The sequence below is a fragment of the Globicephala melas genome, chromosome 20, assembly GCF_963455315.2.
Source record: "Globicephala melas chromosome 20, mGloMel1.2, whole genome shotgun sequence".
Classification (NCBI taxonomy): Eukaryota; Metazoa; Chordata; class Mammalia; order Artiodactyla; family Delphinidae; genus Globicephala; species Globicephala melas.
In genome coordinates this window covers 37,259,683-37,281,146 of record NC_083333.1, presented here as the reverse complement: position 1 = coordinate 37,281,146, position 21,464 = coordinate 37,259,683, and the positions used below count along the sequence as shown (strand labels likewise).

Below are 21,464 nucleotides of genomic sequence, written 5' to 3'. Positions count from 1 at the left end.
CTGGTCTGGAGTCCCCTTCCTGTCCAGCTCTGCTCTCCCTTGAGGCAAGATGGGGCTTCCAGGTACGAGACCTTCGCTCCAGAGGCCCTGTGCTGCCCAGTAGAATCAGAAATGCCCCACGGCCAGGTGCAGCGAGGGGCCAGGGACAGCAGCTGCCAGACACAGGCCTGGCTGGTGAAAGATGCTTTTGCCTTCCTCCTCGGCTTTCCAGCTACCCCGCAGCTCTCCATCCTGGGACTGTACTGAGGGGCAGGCCTGTTTAGCATGCATGGGGCCTCCGGCCTGGCTGTAGGTGGGGAGGGAAGCAGGCCGAGAGCCCTCTGGAGATACTGGGCTTGTAAAGGCCTGTCTGGATGGATGGATAGTCAGCTGCATCATGTGCATGGTAGGCAGGGGCTGGGAGCCAGCCCAGGCCTCCGTGGAGTGCCGGAGTCCGCGCTCACCTGGAAATCTCCAGGAGAACCTTTCCAACTGGATTCCATGGAACTCTTCAAGATGAGGAGAGGGAGGAAGGGAAATCCTTAGTCTCTCTCCCCTCCCCAGACGTTCACAATGAAGTGAGTACAGTAAAGGGTCTGAGGAGTCCCATAGCAAGGGAGACTGTTTAATTTGAACTCTTTGCTTCCCAAACCTCTTCCATCATGGAAACATTTTTTTCCCCCTGAGGGCACTGAATTTACATCTTGAAGATACTAGAGTTTGTGGGATGCAGTTTGGAAATGCTGAGGTGGCCTGGGGAATAGAATTTTGGCGCTGGACTTACTGAAAGGATCATTGAGGTCCCTCTGGAAAACTCCTACCTATCCATTGAAACCCACTTCAGATGCCCTCAGTTTCTCTGTGGTGTTTCTCTACTCCCCGCTCAGGGAGAATTAACCAGTGTGTGCCCCATGATGCTCACATACCACTTTACTCTGTTCCTTTTTTTTTTTTTTTTTGCGGTACGCGGGCCTCTCCCTGTTGTGGCCTCTCCCGTTGCGGAGCACAGGCTCCGGACGCGCAGGCTCAGCGGCCATGGCTCACGGGCCCAGCCGCTCCGCGGCACGTGGGATCCTCCCGGACCGGGGCATGAACCCGTGTCCCCTGCATCGGCAGGCGGACTCTCAACCACTGCGCCACCAGGGAAGCCCTGGAGTGGGTACTTTTTGTACTGATGCCTGGAGGTGGGAACGGGGCACAACGGAAGCGCCAGAGGTAGTTTCCTTTTAGGGAGCTTAGCATCGAGTTACCCCAGACATGCTTCTGGACCTTTTCTAGGGCTCAGCAGCTGGGAGGGATCCTGCAGGGGCAGATGATCAGGTGTCAGCCTGGGGTAGGGCAGCAGGGTGGGGTGAGGGGAGGGGTATTAAGGGAAAGGGGACTGGGCTTGCAGAAGAGCCACGTGCCTTTGGTGAAGGAGTAGGGCAACAGGACACCCATGTCTCTGGAGGAATCTTACCCTCACACCCCCACTAGGATAACGCTGAGGCACGCACCCCACACAGGCTCCCCAGTTTCCTCCGTGGGATTAAGCTCCAGTCACCACTGGGGTTACGTGCTCAGCTTCCTTCCCCACTCCCCTACTAGAGCTTCCTGGGATCACCCCCCAAATAAACTACCTGCTCTAAATCCTTAGCCCAGGATCTGCCTCTGGGAAAACCCACCCTAAGACAGTGTAAATTTTGCAATCTATCTGGAGGATGATTTGGCAATAATCAAAATTATACATTTGGCAAGTATCAAAATTATAAATGCACACGTTCATGGGCCATGGACATGAAATCTATCCTGTAGATATACTCTTATAAATGCCAAAAGATTTATGAACAAGGTTATTTTTTGGCAGCACTGCTGATAAGAGCCAAAAATGAGAAACATCTAGATGTCCATCACTGGGGACAAGATAAGTAGACCATGGTTCATCTAACACATGGAATATTATGCAGCCAGGAAAAGGAATGAATGGGGACACTCTTTATGGGCTGATTTGGAACAATCTGCAAGATAAATTAAGTGGAAGAAAGCAAGGTATAGAAAATCATGTTTGTATGAAAAAAAATCATGTTTGAAACAAAAAGAATATACAGCCATAATTGCTTGTTTATGTAGATAGACAGGTGATCTCTGTCAGGAAACTGATAACCGTGGAGCCTCTGGAAAGAGGAATTAGGAGGCTGAGAGCAGGGAAGGGAAGGAAATTTTCAGGCTATATCCTGTGCACCTTTTGATTTCTGCATCATATGCAAGCTCTGTGGTAGCTATTAAAAATATATATATATATATACATATATATATACACATACAACTTAAAATAATTGTAAAGAATAACCATATACCTGGATGCCTGATCACAGAGTTTTGCTATAATGATCAACCCAACTTTAGCTCGTCTCAGGAAAGTTGAACCCATGGCCAGCGGCGTTCAACCTTCCTTTTCTCACTTCGCTTTCCCATAAGGTGGTTCTGCATCATTAGTCCACGTTTCTAAATAAGGAAAGTAGGCCTGAGTCCAGTCTTCCCCCAAGATACCGAGAGTCCAAGCCGTCCTTCCCCTACCCCTTACCTGGGATGACAGAAGCTTCCTAAAACTTCCTGACACAGGGAAGTGCGCAGCCCTTCCTTTATTGAGCTGTTTGCGATGCAGAGTGCCCTCTTTGGAGAGGATGAGGAGAGGCAGGGGGCTAGATGAAACGACCTCTCCACGTGGGCTCCTTGTGGGCAGACGCCATGTTCTCTTTCTATATTCCAGAGGCTTGCTGCAGCACTTGGTACATTTGTTGAGTGGATGGTTGGATGGATGTCTTTTTGCCCCAGAATTCCAGGTATGGAGGAACAAAGGGGGAAAGGACCCCCTCCTTCCAGCTCCTAGGATCCTAGGTCAGTAAGCAGAGCTCTGGAGTTGAAAACATTCTGCTTAAAATTCCAGTTTTGCGGGCTTCCCTGGTGGTGCAGTGGTTGGGAATCCGCCTGCCAATGCAGGGGACATGGTTTCGAGCCCTGGCCTGGGAGGATCCCGCATGCCGCGGAGCAGCTAAGCCCGTGAGCCACATCTACTGAGCGTGCGCTCTAGAGCCCGCAAGCCACAACTACTGAGCCCACGTGCCACAACTACTGAAGCCCATGTGCCTAGAGCCCATGCTCCGCAACAAGAGAAGCCACCTCAATGAGAAGCCCACGCACCGCAACAAAGAGTAGCCCCCGCTCACTGTAACTAGAGAAACCCAGCGCGCAACAACGAAGACCCAACTCAGCCAAAAATTCAATATAAAAATAAATAGATAAATAAATAAAATTTTTTTAAAAATTCCAGTTTTGCTCCTCTGGCTGCCATGTGACCTTAGGTTACTCTCTTCACCTGAGCCTCAGTTTCCTTATCTATGCAATGTGCAGTGGACACAGTCCTCCTCTGCAGAGGATTAAATAAGATTCTGTCCAGGTGCCCCCAGTGTGCCTGGCACAGAGTAGGCTCTGCTAGGTGTTTGCTCTCCTCGCCCCCCCTCATTTTGGCAGAAGAACAACCAGCACCAAGACCAGACGTTGTTGCCTCTGCCCGCATCAATCACTCTCATGTCAAGGGGGTCCTCCTTCTGTCTAACTGACCCATCCTGCTATAACCCAAGTCTGCAGCCTCCTGTACTGTGGTCCATGGGCAAGAGTGAAAGCTGTCAGCATGGTCCCCACAGGAGGCTTTTCCAGATCTGAAGGCACAAAGCAAGTCAAGGTTGAGTCTTGCTGACTGGGGGCGCAGCAGCCCCAGCCCCTCCTGCTTGGCCCGTCTGTTTTAACTTCTCTACTTCCTCCTGGGCTCAAGGACTCTTCGCACAAGGTCAGCTGAGGATTGCCCAGGGTTCCAGGGCACAGCGCCTGCCCCTTCTGCACCCCACTCCCTTCCCCTCCACCCAAGCAATCAGCAAATAGCTCAGATTCCCAGAGCTGGGAGATTGAACCCGGGCATGGAGCTGATGAGCTGCATTTTACCATAAATCTCCGCAATTAGACCCTTGCAAACATCTTCACTGTCGCTTCCCTGATATACAGCAGGGAATGAGCTTAATGTCCCTGGCAACCAATTCTTGGACTAAAAATAGTTAGCTTGTGGGTTCACCTTTCCTTGTTTAACATTCTATCTCTGCTGGGGCCATGGAGGGAGTGAGACTGGGGTCTGGGTCCTTCCCTGGAGCTGGGCCGGGTGTCAAGGGTTAACCCAGTTTTAACTAATGTGACTGCCAAGGAATTAGCCAGCAGGGCAGGGGCGGGGCCGCCTTCTTTGACGGAGGGGAGCCAGGCTGAGCTGTTTTATTTTAAGTGTGCAGGCTTTTTGAGCAGGCAGCTACCTTCCCAGAGGACTCGTTAGTTGGCCTTCTGAAATACCACCTCTTCCTACACCCTCACACTCCCACGCACCCCCCAGCAGACACCACCATTCAGTGGACCAAGAATGGGTTCTAACCCACTGTGTCACCTTGGCCTGGTGCCTTCTCTCCGGTTTGCTGTTTCCTCATTTGCAGAAGGAGGGATTAAATGAATCCATCTGTTTATGTATTGGATTTTCAGATATCATGGACTCACGGTTTCCAGTATTTTGTCCCAAATGTCCTCAGAAACATCAAGCTCCTGAAATGCCAACACCTCAACGTGCAAACTCCCTCAGGGACCATCAGGCAAGTCTGCAGCCTCCTGTACTGTGGTCCATGGGCAAGAGTGAAAGCTGTCAGCATGGTCCCCACAGGAGGCTTTTCCAGATCTGAAGGCACAAAGCAAGTCAAGGTTGAGTCTTGCTGACTGGGGGCGCAGCAGCCCCAGCCCCTCCTGCTTGGCCCGTCTGTTTTAACTTCTCTACTTCCTCCTGGGCTCAAGGACTCTTCGCACAAGGTCAGCTGAGGATTGCCCAGGGTTCCAGGGCACAGCGCCTGCCCCTAATTTTTCCCCTGGAGGGAGAAAAACAAAACAACTTTAACATTACCTTTAAAGTCCTGTCCAGAGCTAAAAATTCTAAAATCCCTCTGTCTTAGAGCCACTTGCCAACAGTAAAACACCTATCCCCATAAAACAGCTTGTTCATGAAGTCTTATCAGTCAGTCACATCTTAGTATAAATCAGCCTATAAAGTCCTTTCCTGGAAGAGGAGGAGCATGGAGTCTTGGGGTCCCTCATGGGGCTGTTAGGATACTGAAAGCCTCGCCTGGTTCCCCACCACCCCATATGAGAAGCCCCCATGTGGAAGCCAGGGGCCTCCACCAGCTGTGGCCCCAGCCCACCTGTCTAACCTCAGGACCTCCCAGTCACGCTCTGCTCCAGTGTCACAGGACTCCCTGGAGCAGACCAAGCAGAGTCCCACCACTGGGCCTTTGTTCACAATGGTGCCTCTGCCTGGAATGCCATTTCCCCTTCTCCCCTCTGTCCCCACACCACATTTCTCGGTTGGTGGAAACCCTACCCATTTTTGAAAGTACAAATGCCTTTTGTGAAGGCGTTCCCTGTCCCATGGCGAAAATGAGTCCCTCAGGGTCCCTCGTCCACCGGCATTTGGAACCATGTATTAGAGACAGAAGAGCCTTAGGGACCATCTACACCAGCATTTCCCAAAGTACTTTGACTGTGAACCATTATAAGAAATCCGCTCCATGTTGTGACTCATAAAACATACATAAGTGCACATATGCACACAATGAATACATGTATACACTCAACTATAGACACATGTAAACACACACAGATACAAAATACACACATGTACACATACCCATGTCTTTTTTTTTCTTTTCTTTTCTTTTGGTTGCATTGGGTATTCATTGCTGCATGCAGACTCTCTCTAGTCGTGGCAAGCGAGGGCTACTCTTCGTTGCAGTGCGCAGGCTTCTCATTGCGGTGGCTTCTCTTCTTTCGGAGCGTGGGCTGTAGGGCGCGCCAGTTTCAGTAGTTGCGGCTTGCAGGCTCTAGAGTGCAGGCTCAGTAGTTGTGGCGTGTGGGCTTAGTTGCTCTGCGGCATGTGGGATCTTCCCGGACCAGGGATCGAACCCGTGTCCCCTGCATTGGCAGGCAGATTCTTAACCACTGTGCCACCAGGGAAGTCCCCTCATTTCTTTATGTACTACTTATCTCTACTATGTGCAATGCTCTGATTCTGATATAGTTGCTTTCCTTTTTTTTTTGAATTCTGGTTCTGACTCACTAAATTTATTTCACCATCTTGTAATGGATTGCAAAACCACAGTTTAGAAAATGCCGACCTAGTTGAACTCCTTATTTTACAAATAGAATTACCAAAGTCCAGAGAGAGGAAGGGACAAGCTCGAGGTCACAGGGCTGGCTGGCGGCAAGACCCAGACCAGACTGCAGTTCTGTCGGCTTCACAGGGGCGACCTCTTCTCTCACACAGGTTGCAGCTGTTCCTGCAAGATTATAAATCCAGGAGGAAGAGGGCGTGTCCCCAGCCACCCACCCAGCCCCTCCCCCTGTAAATGTCTCGTCCACAGCAGGTGCCTAATAAAGGGCTGCATTGGAATAATGATGAGAAAGTGTCTGGGAAGTCAACGACGGCCCTGCTGGAGCGAGGGGTTAATAAATGCAGCAGCCTCGGCTTGGAGACCAGGTCAGCTTTAGCTCATTAGTGGGACTGGGCTTTCCCAGGATTTCGGAACGCTGAAATTCGCGGGGGGGAGCAGAAATCCCGCTGCTGAGTTGGGGTGGGGGCGGGGAAGCCAGGAGGGAAGGATGGAAGACGGGTGGTGCCCCATGGGGAGGGGATGTTGGAGGGACGGTGGGCGGGGGCGCGGTGTCAGGGCGCGAGCAAGAGGGAATCTGAACAAGCTCCAGAGAGAATGGAACTCAGTCTCCTTCTGCCTCGTCTCCTCCTGTCATTCTGGGAGAAGTGGCTCAGCTCAGGAGGTCGGAGAGGCGAGTCAGGGATGTGGAGAGGGAGAGATGAGAGAAGGCGAAGACGCAGAAACGAGCAATTTGGGCACAGTTAATATCAGACGCGACGCTGCTCAGGTAGTCACTTGAGGCTTCCCACAGCCCCTTCCCCCTCCACTGCCAGCCACACTCCACCCCCGCCAGAGCTCAGCCACCCTGGGAACGGGGGTGCCAGTGGCTCATCCACGCACCAGAGCGCCCCCCTCCCCAAGTCCGTGGGCCTTGTGGGAAATCAGAGCTGGGGGCTGGGCAGCCTGGGAGGGACGAACACTCACTCACGGACCCCATGAGCCACGTTCTCGGCCTGAGATAGACTTGGAGTCTGCGAGCAGCGTCCTCAGGGGTCACCTGGGCCCACCTCCTGTGTACCTACACCCCTGTGTACCTGCGATCAGCACAGGCTAGAAAAGGAGACAAGTAGGGTGACCTGGCAGGAGCAGGGGCCTGGCCACTGGTTTATTCATTCATTTGACAAGTATCTAGAGTTCCTGCTGCATGCTGGGCCCAGGGCTAGGTGCGCCGGAGTGGACTTGTCCACAAGGCATAGAGCCGAGGGTGGAGCAGGGAAAGCAGACTCTCGACAGGGGTGTTTTGAGCGGCCAGGAGAAGACCAAAGAGCTGGCCTGGGGTGCTGGTGAAGGCTTCCTAGAGGGGGTGAGGTTTAAGGTAAAGTTTCCAGAGTCCAGATGAGGAGCTGACGTGTGACAGGTGGCCTGGGGGGTGCCCCGTGTCTGCGGTTTGGTGGGGTCGCCTCAGCCCTGTGTCTCAGCCTCAACTTTGCAGCGCTGGGAACTTTGTTATTTTAGCCGTCTCCAATGGGACAGAGCTCGGTGGGACTGACTCACGATAAACAAACCTTCCAGAGACTGAGTCATACATCAAAATGCCAGTTTGTTTTTCTGTAATGGAAGTATATTTGGCAAACTGAGCCTCACTGGCAGCCTACGTTAGGGCTAGAGACCCATAGTGTGAGTCTCAATGCTACGTCACACCAACTAAGGAACTTGGGCAAACCTTCAATCCTCTGTGCGTCTTGGTTTCCTCATCTGAAAATAGGGATAATCATGGCTACCTAGGGTTGTGGTGAGGATTAAGTGAGCTATTGCATGTAGAAGTGCCTCATTTCTCTGTGAGAATATCTATACATGGGTTAGTGATTTCTTAAATTTGTATTTATCTTTTAATAGATGGTGAACGCACATGGTACGAAAGTCCAAAGGTACCAATGGATTTAAACTGACAAATGAGTCTCCTCCCTGCTCCCCACCCCTGCCTCAATCATCAGCTACCCAGTTCCCCTCACTGGAAGCAAAACAAATAATTATCATGACTTAAAAAATTTTTTTTAAGTCAAAAAAATTATGACTTTTTTTCAAAAAGATTTGTGTTATATTATAAAAGTAACTCATGGATTTAAAAATAATCCAGAGAGAATACAATGAATACTTTTTCTTTCTCCCAAGCCACCCAAGCTCACACCCCAGAAGTAACTATGGTCGATCGTCTTGTGTTCCTTCAAAGGATAACGATTATTGCTTGTTCCCAATGCACCTTTCAAGGGAGGGTCTGCACAGGAGAGGTTACAAACGAGAACGTGCTGGATTAGTCAGGAGGTGAGCAGAGGTGGTAGGAAGTTCTCAGGAGACATTTCTGTCACTTTAGGGCCGTGGAATGAATTGCCTTTCTCCACTACGGGGAGATTTATCATCCATCCACCCACCCACCCACCTACCTACCCATCCATCCGTCCAACCCTTACCAGCTGGGCCCTCTGCTAGGTGCCGTGGGGAATACAAGGATGAATGAGTGAAGTATGCTCTCCTCTCTTGCATCATCAGTGGGACAAAAGACATAGATCCATGGATTTATACAAGTCTGAAAGGGACAGGAGTGGTACCTTAATATACCACCTGCCACCACTACCCTTTCATAAACAAGGAAACTAAGATCCAGAGAAGAAGTGTGACTTGCCTAAAATCACACAGCAAGTAAATGGCTGGGCCAATGCTGAGAGGCAAGTCTGGGGACACAACCCTATGTAAGATGGGAACTGATGGAGGAGAGAAGTGGCCTGGAGTGGCAGTCCAGGAGAGAGTCTAGCTGTCCTAGAGAGGGTCAGGGCACTCCAGGCAGCCAGCAGAGCTTGAGGAAAAGTGCCAAAGCAGGGAGCTTGGCAGTGTCCAGGATTCATTCCGGCTCCCTCAGGATGTTTACAGGGGAGGACCCAGAGCAAGGCGGGGAAGGTAGGTTGGGCAGAAGTTCCTTGTCCGGTGAGAGGGGCTCATCCTTGGGAATTCAGCAGCCATGGGCCCAGACCCCTAGAGCACCGCTGCAGTGGGGTAGTGCATAGCTGTCTTCTTCAGCACAGCTGGAGAGGAATGGGCAGAGCCTGGTCTTGCTGCTTTTTGTACTGGACCCCTCCGCCTCTTGCCCTCCCCTGCCCCATGACAATATCCTTCCAGTGAGGCTTGGGGAGACCCTCAGTTCTCCTTCTGACACCTCTACCAACCACACCTCCAGTTGGATGCCCTGTGCTGGGGTCTCTGCTCATTTGTTTTGGGTTGTCTCACATCCCTCCTTCACCCTTTGCCCTCTGGGTCCAGTCAGGCCCCCTGGGGAGGCCTCACCATCCCTCCAGTTCACTAGGGTTACATGCAGAAAAAGACTCATTGTGCAATCAGTTTGCAAACTCAGCTTCTGAGCAGCCTGCATCGATCAAGGGCTTAGCAGGGAAATAAATGACGGGTTTATTAAACGGACTGTTTACAAAACTTTGCACAAAAGGGGGGAAGCACAGGGTTTCCTGTAGTTAACCACATGCAGTATCTTGGGGGACAGGGGAAGGTTACCAGAACGCTGAAGGAGAGTCATGGAGAGAGGCTGCCATGAGAGCTTGGGGACCCTCAGTCAAGGGACATAGCTAGCCCATGGCCTCCCCACAGGGAGAGAGCTGGTGGGTTAAATACCCCAGCTCACGCTCCTCCCTTCCTCTCATCTTCAGCCGGGGCTTCCTATTGGCTAAATCCAACTGGAAGTGGGAGGGTGAGGAAGCCCATTGGTGCACTTCACACCAGTCAGCCCTGGAGTGCACGGCAGGTAGGGAAAGGTGGAGGGTGGGTGTAGAGGGGCAGTTGGGAGATCGCTTGCACAGCCACCATGGCCTCCTTCATCTCTGACACCCCTGCTCTTCCTTTGTGCCCTCCCGAGCCCTACCAGGCTCTGTTTCCTGTGAAAGGATCACCTACCTGTCTCACAGGCAATTTCCCCTCTTCCTCCCCTCTTCTGCCTCGTGACTCAGGAGCCCTCTGTGCTTCTCTCCCACGTGGCCTGCCGGTAGGACCCAAGACCTTCAGCCTTTGTCACCCCTTTCCCCTGACCACATCGGGATGGAAACATCTGGCCAGCCTCAGGCCAGTCCTCTCGTGCAGTAGGGACTCGGGAAGGAGCGAGCATGAGACCTTCTTCCGGAACAAGCTGCTGCTGTGTGTGCAGTGGATTGAGCCCTGGTCAGCACTTCTTTGGCTCAGGCCTGACTGGAGGTGCTGGCTCCCACCCAGCTGAGCCACGGGGGCTTGGCCAGATGGCAGCCAGCAAAGCTGAGGCTGGTTCTGAGCCACAGGCCTCGCTTTGGAAATCAGGCAATGAGCGGCCCGTGGAGGCTGCATACCATAGGCACCTCAGGTCAGGGGTGGCATGGCCCGACCCCCAGCTCAGCTGTGGCTCCCTAAACCTAAGCCTCAGGTCCTCCCGAGTCTCACAGGGGCTGTGGGGCATCAGCTGGGCCTGAGGAAGGCTGTGTGGTACAGTGCGGAGCACAGGAGGCTGAGAGGCAGGAGACTGGGCTGTGTCCAGCTCTGCCCCCGACACAGCTGGTCTTGGAAAAATTTCTTCTCTCCTGGGCAGAACCCTTTTCCCAAAATGAGATCTCCCGTAGAACTCCAGTATCTAAAACTGGTTCAAACAGAAGTGCAGCCTGAGAGCCCCCTAGCCAGTCTCCTTAGCACCACTTTCTCCCCCCACCCCATCTCCAGCATCACTCCTTGGAGAATCTTTTTAAAATCTTGGGTTTGCACAGAAAATGATTTGGAAACCCTGGCCAATACACTCCCTGAGAGGTCTCAGACAGCTCTAACGTGCTGTGAAACTTTAAATACATAAAAATAGACAAGGACTTCCCTGGTGGTCCAGGGATTAAGGATCCGCCTGCCAATGCAGGGGACACAGGTTCGATCCCTGGTCCGGGAAGATCCCACATGCCGCGGAGCACCTAAGCCCGCGTGCCACAGTTACTGAGCCTACGCTCTGGAGCCTGCGAGCCACCCTACGGAAGCCCGCATGCCTAGAGCCCGTGCTCCGCGACAAGAGAAGCCACCGCAATGAGAAGCCCACGCACCACAACGAAGAGTAACCCCCACTCTCTGTAACTAGAGAAAGCCTGCATGCAGCAACGAAGACCCAACGCAGCCAAAAATAAATAAAAACTAAATAAATAAATTTATATAAAAATAGACAAAATGTTACCATAACCTCCCATGAGCCCATCACCCAGATTCAATCATTAACAACTCATGGCCAGCCTTGTTTCGTCACTATCCCCACCTGTTTTCTCCCTTCCTGTATTACTTCAAAGCAAATCCCAGACATCATGTCATTTCACCTGTAACTATTTCAGTTTGTGTCCCTAAAAGATTAGGACTCATTTTAAGTATATAACCACAATGCCATTATTACACTTTAAAATATCTAATCAGAATTCGTATTTCCAGTTGTTTATTTATAGGGTTTTTGTTTGTTTATAGTTTGTTAGAATCAGGGTCCAAATGAGGTCCGCATATTGCAGTTGGTTGATAAGTCTCTCTTTGTCTTGTTCTATGAATTGTAAGTGGCCAGTGAAAGTCAGGGTGGTCAGTTTTTGTGGGCTTCTCTGGGGGCAGTGAAGACATTCCCAGGGACCTTGAGGGAGAATCTGTTCAGTCCTGAGCCTCTAAGGGAAGAGGCGGGAGAGAGTGAAAAGGCCAGACAGAGGTTCAGTTCTGTGGTTTCCCACCAAGAAGCTGTAACTGTCTGTTTGCAGGGGGCGGGGGGGCGGTGAGGTCAAACCCCAGAAGAGGGGGTGCCTCACCAGTGATGTGAAGGACCCTGAAGAATATGGATGCCTACAGAGTCTTCTGCCCTGGAGGCAGGAGCCTGGGGTCTAATCCACTTGTAAAACTGACCATTAACTGAAAACATTTCCTTTAGCATCTCCTGAGACACAGGACTTTGCCAGAGGCTGAGACTGTTGAGATGAATGGGGAAAGTCTGCCCTCCAGGAACTCATAGCTCTTCAGTGAAACAGATAACATTGTATATTTAACCTCTAGACTTCAATTAGTGATCTGTAAAATGGAAATAATAGCACCTTACTTATTAGACCAGCAGGTTTCTATGAGAACACTCTGAGTTATAAATGGGATTTTATGAATAGGAAAAAAGGGACAAACTATACCTATAAAAGAGGTGGAGGGGAGGGCGGGCAGGGTGCTAACCTGGTGGCGGGACGAGGAACATTCACGAAGACCCCAGAGTCCTCTCAAGTCCTGGCTTTACCAACTACCAGCTGGGTGGCCTTAAGCAGGATGCCCCCACCATTGGTGTTACCCCAGTGTTTTCCCTGGGGCCTCAGTGTTTTGGAAATGATGGAATTCAGGAAGGGTAGAGTGGGAAACCCTTGCTCTCTGGTGATTCTCAGACAGAATAGAATGTCTGGGTTTGGATCGTAGCCCCATGGAAAGCCAGGGTTTCTGCTGTCCATGGTACCAAACTCTTGTCTAGGTTTCAGTGCCCCTACCTCAGCACTGTGGGTGTGTTGAAAGAGATAATTCTATGCTGTGGAGGCTGTCTTGCACTTTGTAGGATGTGTAGTGGCATACCAGGCCTCTACCCACGAAATGTCAGTAGCTTTCCCTCAGTTGTGAAACCAAAAATGTCTCTAGTCTTTGCCAAACATCCTATGGGAGACAGAAGCGCTCCCAGCTGAGAACCACTGGTCTAGGCTAAAGGGATGCTACTTCTCTGTAAAGATATGTGAGTATGTGCCCTTCCTTTCGACTCCACACTTCTGACTGATGCCTCTGATCTGTTTTCACGTCCAGAATGTTCCCAGGGTGTCAACACTTCTTATTTCAGTGCACCTTTCAAAAGTTCTTTTAGCGGGGGGAGGGAGACGCAAGAGGGAAGAGATATGGGAACATGTGTATATGTGTAGCTGATTCACTTTGTTATAAAGCAGAAACTAACACACCATTGCGGAGCAATTATACCCCAATAAAGATGTTAAAAAAAAAAAAGTTCTTTTAGGGATTTCCCTGGCAGTCCAGAGGTTAAGACTTTGCCCTCCAATGCAGGGGTGTGGGTTTGATCCTTGGTCCGGGAGCTAAGATCCCACATGCCTCGGGGCCAAAAAACCAAAAAACATAAACAATATTGTAACAAATTCAATAAAGACTTTAAAAATGGTCCACATAAAAAAAATCTTAAAAAAAAAAAGTTCTTTTAAAGACAAACAACTTCAATGGCCCTCTTGGCCACACTTAATGCTTGCAAAAATATGGTAATTGTGGCCAAGGTAAGCACATTTGCCCTTGATTGATACAGACTCAGTCTTGGGAGGAGGAGCGGGTAGGTCACCTGATGAGCCTCTGTGACCTAGCGGCCCACCTAGCAGACAGTGTCTGCGGTCAGGCTGTGTCGTGTAGCTTGCCTTTGCTCCTCCCTTTTGTCTGTCCACTGGGGAAAGACTGGTCCTAGAACGTCATATTTCTGGAGCCGGGGCCTCCTCTAGGTGATATCACAGCTCCCTGCGGGTCTAGGCTCAGGTCACCCCTCCACAGTACACTGGGAAATACCTGAACAGGAGCTGAGGTCATGGGGCTGGAATCCTGCCGTGTGACCCCGGGCAAGCTATCAACCTCTGAACTCATCCGTAAAGTGAGGCTATTAATACCTCCTCCGCAGGGTTGTTACAAGGATTAAATGAGAAAATGTTCGTGAAAGAGCTGTGTGGCAAAAACTGCTCCCCACATCCTAATTCGTACTGTTATTATCTGTTGTTCTAAACGAGGGAATGAATAGTATCACCCAGTCACTGCACCCGCATCACCTGTCCCCATCAGACCAGTCTCCTCCCCTGTTCCATACCTGTGCCTCTGGCTGTATCTCTAACGGACGCTCCTGCCTTGAAGGTCTCCTTCTCTCTTCATCTGTCCACATCCACTTCCTTCAATATCCAACTCCTGGGACTTCCCTGGCAGTCCAGTGGTTAGGACTCCAAACTTCCACTGCAGGGAGTGCGAGTTCGATCCCTGGTCCGGAAACTAAGATCCCACAAGCCTTGTGGTATGACAAGTGCCGGGTAGATCTAGGTGGATGAAGATCAGGATGATGACAATAATTTATAAGATTTTAATAATAAAAACAGCTAAGACTTTTGAAGCACTCGCTCTGAGCCAGGCACTGCACTAAGCACTTTACATGAATTAGCTCATTTACTGAGTGCCAGTAGCCTACATGGAATTGAACGTCTGCCTCTCTGCTTGCAGACCCCAGCACCATATCACTTACCTGGTAAGTGATCACTTACCTTCCAGACCCCAGCACAATATCACTTCCCCATTGGCCCCGAGCAGAATTAATATGTCTCCCTCCATGCTCACCATGCCTGGTTTATTACTGACCTAATTTCACTAGCTTTCAATTATTCATTAGAGTGGCTGTCTCCCCTTCCAGTCTGAATATCTTGAGGGCTAAGGCCCTGTTTATATTAATCTTTATTAGCTTCAGCGTCCAGTGGTGACTGGCATATAGTTGCTGCTCATTAAATGTTTGTTGGATGAAGACACAGATGAATTGAGTAATTAACACCATCTCCCACGATGTTCATGCGATTTTATAAGCTTCTCCCTCCGTGAGGCCATTTTCAGAAGCATTCTAGTGCTATCCAAGTATGATCTGCCTGCAAACTATTTGTTGCCAGTTGTAACAAGGTAGGTGCAGAAATAGAGTAAGCATGTAAAAAAATTTAAGCAATTTTAGAGTAGTTTTAGGTTCATTGGATCTAATAATTTTAAAAATTGAGCTTTTCTTTTGTATGTCTTTATTCTTTTTCTTGCTTTTGCTTGATTTAATTTTTAAGTCATGAGATCAGAAACTGTAATAGATTACAGTTACTGAGCTCTTATGTTCTGAATATTAGGCTTGTATGTCTTTATTTTTAATAATTCATTCCCACTATATTTTGCAATGGTATCATTCTGCAACAGATTAGAAATTTAAAAATCAAGAACTGGTTCTTCATCACAAGTGGTCTGAGAAATACAGTTCCAGACCATCGACCTCACTGGGATGCCCATGGTTAAGCCAATGGCAGAGGGGACATACTCAGCCCTCCCTCGCTGGGTCCCACCCATCACGACTTATTCTCATATCTGTTTCTCCTACTGTTTGGAAAGACGTGGCATTGTCTTTTAGTCCTGTTTGGATTCCTCATTATTTCTCTTTTCTTCCAAATCTGGCAGATTCAATGGATGAAAGCTGACTCCGGTCTGGGCTTGGACAGGAAAAGGAGAGGGCAAGGGAGGGGTCCGAAGAGAGTTTGGGAAGGGTCTGGCTGGGATGGAGCAGAAGGTGGTCCTGAGGAGGGTTGGAGAGGTTGCTAAGGAGACCGTCCTGAGCCATCAGGGCTGGTTGGCTGGAGCGGCTGGGGTTGATGGGGGGGAAGGGCAGCGAAGGCGCCTGAAGGTGGAAGGAAGCAATTTCAGGACAAATGAAAGGGGACGTGAAATCCTTTTACAGAAGGAGTGTTAAACCTGAGGCTTTCATAACCCCCCTGAGGTGGTCAAGGCCAAAACTATAAATAAGTAGGTCATGGAGTGATACAGGAGGCCCCCTTCTCCTGCCCAGGGGTGGGGGCAGTGTGGAGGTTAGGTCAGTGAAATCAACACAATCAACTGGATGGGGAGAGAAAGGGGGATGAAATGTGCCATCTGTAGATGCCCTTTTAGCGAGAGAAGGTCTGAATCCCAGGCCAAAAAGGCCGGAAGCGCAAGACTTGATTACAGCCTGATCGATGGCATTAGCATATTTAAAGATCACCTCAAGGAGAGAACAAAGGGGCTCCGAAAGGGGAAATGGTGTTTATTAAGCAGAGAGAAACAGAATCTGGAAATCTGGAGCTGTCTGGTCCTTGGAGAGCCAGCTCCAAGGTCAAGCAGGGCTGGGGAGAAAGGGCTCTGCGGGGCCTGGGCAAACTTCCCTTAGGACCCGCCAGCTTCTTCTCCTCTGATTCCACAGTCCATCGCTGCTGTGACCTTCTAATCGAGAATTCAGCTTTCCATAAAAAACTGCCTAGAGGGAGGGACCACTCTGCCCATTTGAGCATCTGGTCCATTCGGTGATGGTTATGATGATGATGGTGGTGGTGGTGGTGGTAGTGGTGGTGATGATTACAGCTAACCTTCACTAAGCCCTTGCTACGTGCCAGGCACTGTTCCAAGCCATTTACAAATATTAACTTGTTTAAATCACCCAACCTGTGAGGTAGGTAGTCCTACCTCCATTTTTTTTTTTTGTTTTTGTTTTTTTTGCGGTACGCGGGCCTCTCACTGCTGTGGCCTCTCCCGCTGCAGAGCACAGGCTCCGGACGCGCAGGCCCAACGGCCATGGCTCACGGGCCCAGCATCTCCGCGGCACGTGGGATCCTCCCGGACCGGGGCACGAACCCGCGTCCCCTGCATCGGCAGGCAGACACTCAACCACTTTGCCACCAGGGAAGCCCCTACCTCCATTTTATAGATGAGAAATTTGAGGCAGTGTTAAATAATTTTCCAGGTTTATACAGCTTGTAAGCGGAACAGCCTAGACTCAAATTCAGGCCGACTCCAGAACCTGCACTATACTGGACTGCATTTAAGTTTTGCTGAAAACAATGAATTGGCAATCTGGTTGGTGCATCCATCTCTTTGGGATTGGTTGGGATGAGTCTGTGCCAAGATCAGCACCGCCAGCTCTGGGGCACTAACCAAACGGGTTTTTTTTAAAGACTCCGGACTGTGTGCTTCATTTAGAAAGTGCTACCCAGTGTGGCTAAGCCAGTGTGACCAGCTGGTTTCCTGGGCACGGCCCCTCCCCCACTTCAGAGCCCCAAACCCCATCAGGGTCCAGCCCTCCGGGCACTTTGAGCTGAATATCAGGAGGTTGCGGACTAGGCTTACCAGTTACGCCACTTTGGGCCGGTCACCACCTGTCTGTGCGCCCCAGCTTCCTCGCAAGACCTCTTAACAAAAACTCCCTGTCTAAATGAAGAATCAGTTGGCCCCATGAATGTGCTGGCTTTTGCTCAGTGTGCTGAGAAGTGGGTGGAAGGAAGACGGCCGAAGGTGGAAGGTGGGCGCGGCAGGGCACAGAATCCAGGGCGGTTAGGTTCAGAGTTGCCTTGCAAAGCCGGCTGACCACCACTCCGGGAGCGTGCTCCGCCCGGAGCGCTCCCGCTTCCTCGGGAGGGTCTGCGGTTGCCGCTGCAGGCCCAGGCTCAGCGGGGTAGAGTCACTTCTCTACCTCCCCCTTCGGCTCTGGCGGAAGGAAGGAAGAGATAGAAGTCAAAAGTTCTGTCCGCCTGGAAGAGCTGGAGGGGAAAGTCTAAGGGGCTGGGGGAGGCGGGAGCTGCTTGCCAGGGCTGGGGGCGGGATGAGGGGCTGGATGGAGGCCAGGAGGCCTGGCGGGGCGGCTGACCCTACCCTGAGGGCTCGGCCGAGAGGGGGCGCTGTGACCTCCTCCTCGCCCAGCCTGTTGGATTCCTAGCTGCTGTCCCTTTCGTAGCGCAATGCGCGCTCGACTTTCCCCCTCCGCGGCGTTCAGAGGCCGGCTAGTCCTGCAGGGCACCGCCATCTCCCCCGGTCTTGGGGTTCCCAGGTTAAGCTCCTTGCCGGGACCAAACTGGGCAGGCGCTTAGTTTGTACAATGAATGAAGGATGAACGAACGAATGAAAGAAAATGAATGAATGAATGAATGAGAAGGGTTCCTCCCTCAGAGCTTTCGCGCCTCAGCGCGCACCTGGCGTGCCAGTTCCAAAGGCGCGGGGGGTCTGGACCAACACCTCGGCCCTGCTGAGGTGGGGGCGAGGGGACCTTCCGGTCCGCCGCAGGGCGGGAACTGCCCGAACGCAGTTCCCAGCTTCACCAGCTTTCCGCGGCGCCTCTGCTCAGTCCGGGCTGCCCTATTCCCCAGCCTCCAAGAGCCTCGCTCTTAGAGATTCACCTGAGCCCCCCAAGTCCCCTCAGACTCCCCAGGCCCCAGCCTGAAATCCGGCGGGAGGCGGGAAGCTGCCTCCTCTCCCGCCCCCGGCCCCCCACCCCCCAGCTTCTCCCCGGGCTGCGGCGGCCGCCAGCGCTGCCAGCGCGCCCAGCCGACTGCCGCAAACCCGGGCTCGGGGAAAAGAGGGTCAGCGCCGCGAGGGCGCAGGGAGCCGGCTCCGGGAAGGACAGGGGGCAGAGGAGGCGGGGCGAGGGAGGGAGCAGAGGGGCGAGGCGCGGAGGAGGGACCGGAGGGGAGGGGAGAGGAGCGGAGGGGAGGGGACGCCCAGGCGAAGGGGCGGGGAGCCGAGGCGACTAGCGGCGCGGACCGCGGGGTAGGCGGCGGGGGCTAGACGGGCTCCCGGCGGGGGAGAGGCAGCTGCGGGCCGGGCTGAGTCAGAAAGCGGCGGCCGGACTCGCCCGGGAAGGGGAGAGCGAGAGCCCGGCGGGCCGGGGAGCGCGGAGCCGGGCGCCTCAGCCACCCGCAGCGACACAGGAGGCTGGCCGCCCACCCACGCAGCCCGAGCCCGAGCCCGCCGGCCGGCCCCTCTGGGATGTCCGAGGGACCCAGGCATCCAGGACGGTGACCGAGCGAGCCCGAGGATGGGACGGCGCCTGCAGCTCCGGCTCGTCAAGGTAAGAGCGAACCGGTCAGCCCTCGAGCACTGCGGGCCCGCAGCTCCGGGCGCGCAGAGCTAGGTGGGCTATGGGTGTGATGCGGAATACTAGATGTCACTGAGCAGAACTGTGCCCAGGTCCGGGGTCGGCCGGGGTTTGAGGAGCAGCCCAACTCCCTGCCTCTGGACCTTTGGAGCCGGCATTGGGCGGGGGGAGGAGGGGGACGACACTGGCGAAAACAGAAATCTTTGTGGCGAAGCTGCCGGGAGGTGGGCGTGGGGTGGGGGGGTGTCAGCCCCCCCCGGGTAACCAGCTCAGTGAGGGGAATCGCTCTAGGCTGTGGGAACCGACGCAGGGTTCCCCCTCCCACCCTCCCGGGTAGACTGGGGTCCCGAGACAGGAGGCCCGGCAGAGGGGTTCCCCATCCGCCCCAGCACCGTCTTATCAGGTCCCCCACTCCGCACGCCTCCGCCCTGTTCCTGGGAGCTCCTTCCTGCCCCTGCAAGTCTGGGGAGATAAATGTCCCCGGTGCCTGCGAGCCCTGAATCAATATCGCAATCTCCGGGGTGCAGACCGAGCATCCGGCGGTAGTTACCGTTCCTCCGCCGCCGCCGGCTCGCCCGCAGGAGCACGACGCTGGCTCTCCGAGCCTTTGCACTAGCGGGTCGGTCCCCGCGCCTGCTCGCTCCTGCCCGGGCTCTGGCGACGCGATTCCTGCGTCCGGAGTTTAGGAAAGTCGTCAGACCGCACGTCCACAGTCTGTCCGCTGAAGTTCTGGGGCGGCGGGGTCTGCCCCGGGGCCCGGGGAAGGGCTGGGGCGTCGACACCCGGGCCCGCCGCTAGTGACAGCTGCCACTTCCTGGTGCCGGGCGATTCCCAAAGCGGTTCGGCTTGCGGGGTGTAGGCAAGGAGGCGGCAGCGGAGGGAGGGGTGGGTGGGCCTCGGCGCCGCCGCGGGGGACGCCAGCGCGGCTCTTGCCTGACCCTCCGCAGGGTCAGTGGGGACCGCCAGAGCACAGACACCAGCTTGACTGGATTCAGCACTTTTACAAGCTATTAACTTCAAAAGAACTGAATGGATTGGGGGGAGGGGTGCGGATTGACTGAATTTCATTTTTCCATCAGTTATTAAACCAACTATACGTATATCAGCACACAAAGTGGTTTGAGTTAAACCACCAAGATTTAAAAATGCAACAGCTGCCGGCTCATCAGTTGAGACATTACTAGTTACCGAGGCTTTCTCCATTCTCTCCCTCCCTCTCCCGAATATATATAAGTTGGTTTTTAAAAATGACTAAGGGTTGGTCTGGTTGAACCCATAGCCCCTCCCCCACTCCTAAACTGAGGACTGGGGGTGAACCCAGAGATTATTTTCTGGGTGATGAAGGAGACCCGGGGAGGGAGAGAGGAGGAGAGACATCCAGAGAGCTTGACTAGATGGCACTGAGCGGGTATATTTTCCAAAAGACTAGAGTGTAGCAAACCTGGGTCTAAATTCACAAATTAGTTAGACCAAATTCAGCGTTTTAAATGGACTCAAAGGATTGAACTGTAGGTTTTTGTTTTTGTTTTTGAGTTTACGTGGTAATAGGTAAATGTTCTTTCTCTGGCCTTTCTTAGAATCATGTGCAAGTTTCTGCTTAGAATTATGATGCTCGTCTAAAAGGAAAAACAGTTGTGTTGTTTTTCTGTTGCTGTGTGTGTGTGTTTCCTGCTAGGTGGTGAGATGTGTGCCCTTTCTGTCTGGCGTAATGAACTCAGTAGGTGCTCAGTAAACGCATACTGAATGAGTGAGAGGCAGTGAATGAATGCGCAGCCAATGCGGTTTCAATTAAATGGTTGCTTTTTCCTTTATTCACGTGGCATATACAGCTTGTTGGGTAGTGTTCTACCTGCCTTGCAAATATTAAGTCATTTAGTCCTCATAACCGTCCTGGGAAGTAGGAATTATTACTGAGGCACAGAGAGGCTAAGGAACTTGTTCCTCACTGATCCAGCCAGTGAGTGGTGGAGCCAGAATTCAGAGTCAGGTACTGTGGCTCGAAGGCTTTGCTTTGGTAGCTTTTATCAGAAAATCTTTGAAGCCACTAAAATCTCACCCTAGACTTCTGCCAGATGAGAGAGAGCGCAGGCGGTTTTGTTGGTATCAAAGTCTGAATCTAGGTGGGGTTCATCCAAAATCCGGTGCTGTCCTCAACAACTCAGCCAGGGTTGGCAAGGATCCACTCTGGGGCCCTTACCATGGGCCTCACACTGTACTGGTTACAGAGAACTGGGGGAGAGTGTGTGTGAATGTGTATGAGTGAGAATGTGTGTGTGCATGGGAGGGTGGTTGCGTATGTCAGTGAGGGAGAAATGATGTGCGTGTGAGTGTGCGTGGATGCCAAGGAGTCAGGTGAAATATTGTCTCTGCCCCCACGGGAGGGCCAGGGACCGACCACCTCCGAGTCACCTACCCACCAGCCACAGCTCCTCGCGGGGAGACCCAAGTGTGGCTCAGAGTGGTGGGTTTGGCTGAGTGTGAAGAGTGGAGAAGGCAAGTCCTGGTGGGCGACTAAAGGAAAGTGAGTTCTGCGAAGAGAGAGCTGGTTTTATTGCTTTTGTCATAAAAGCAATCTAGCA

The 21,464-nt window shown here is 52.3% G+C and overlaps 1 protein-coding gene and 1 long non-coding RNA gene across 31 annotated transcripts in view; one reads left to right on the top strand and one right to left on the bottom strand.

Annotated features, from left to right (window-relative positions):
* The window catches only part of LOC115849110 (ADP-ribosylation factor 2), a 199,279-nt gene that overhangs the window by 128,637 nt on the left and 49,178 nt on the right, over positions 1-21,464 (top strand). Inside the window, exon 1 of one of the 29 annotated variants that reach the window (XM_060290065.1) lies at positions 18,518-18,858. The exons of the other annotated variants lie outside the window; for them this stretch is intronic. Coding sequence (XP_060146048.1) covers positions 18,826-18,858 — 33 coding nt within the window. The 5' untranslated portion in view covers positions 18,518-18,825. Of the gene's footprint in view, positions 1-18,517; positions 18,859-21,464 lie in introns of those variants that run through there. 29 annotated transcript variants of the gene reach the window in all.
* Positions 1,115-19,733, bottom strand: LOC132594101 (uncharacterized). 2 transcript variants are annotated; one of them, XR_009560240.1, is made up of 6 exons: positions 19,436-19,733; positions 17,145-17,501; positions 14,074-14,293; positions 6,244-6,371; positions 5,723-6,006; positions 1,115-4,907 (listed from the first exon to the last, which is right to left on the bottom strand). It is a non-coding gene; the product is annotated as an uncharacterized lncRNA (long non-coding RNA). The 2 variants fall into 2 exon arrangements; XR_009560239.1 differs by having other exon boundaries at positions 5,723-6,371.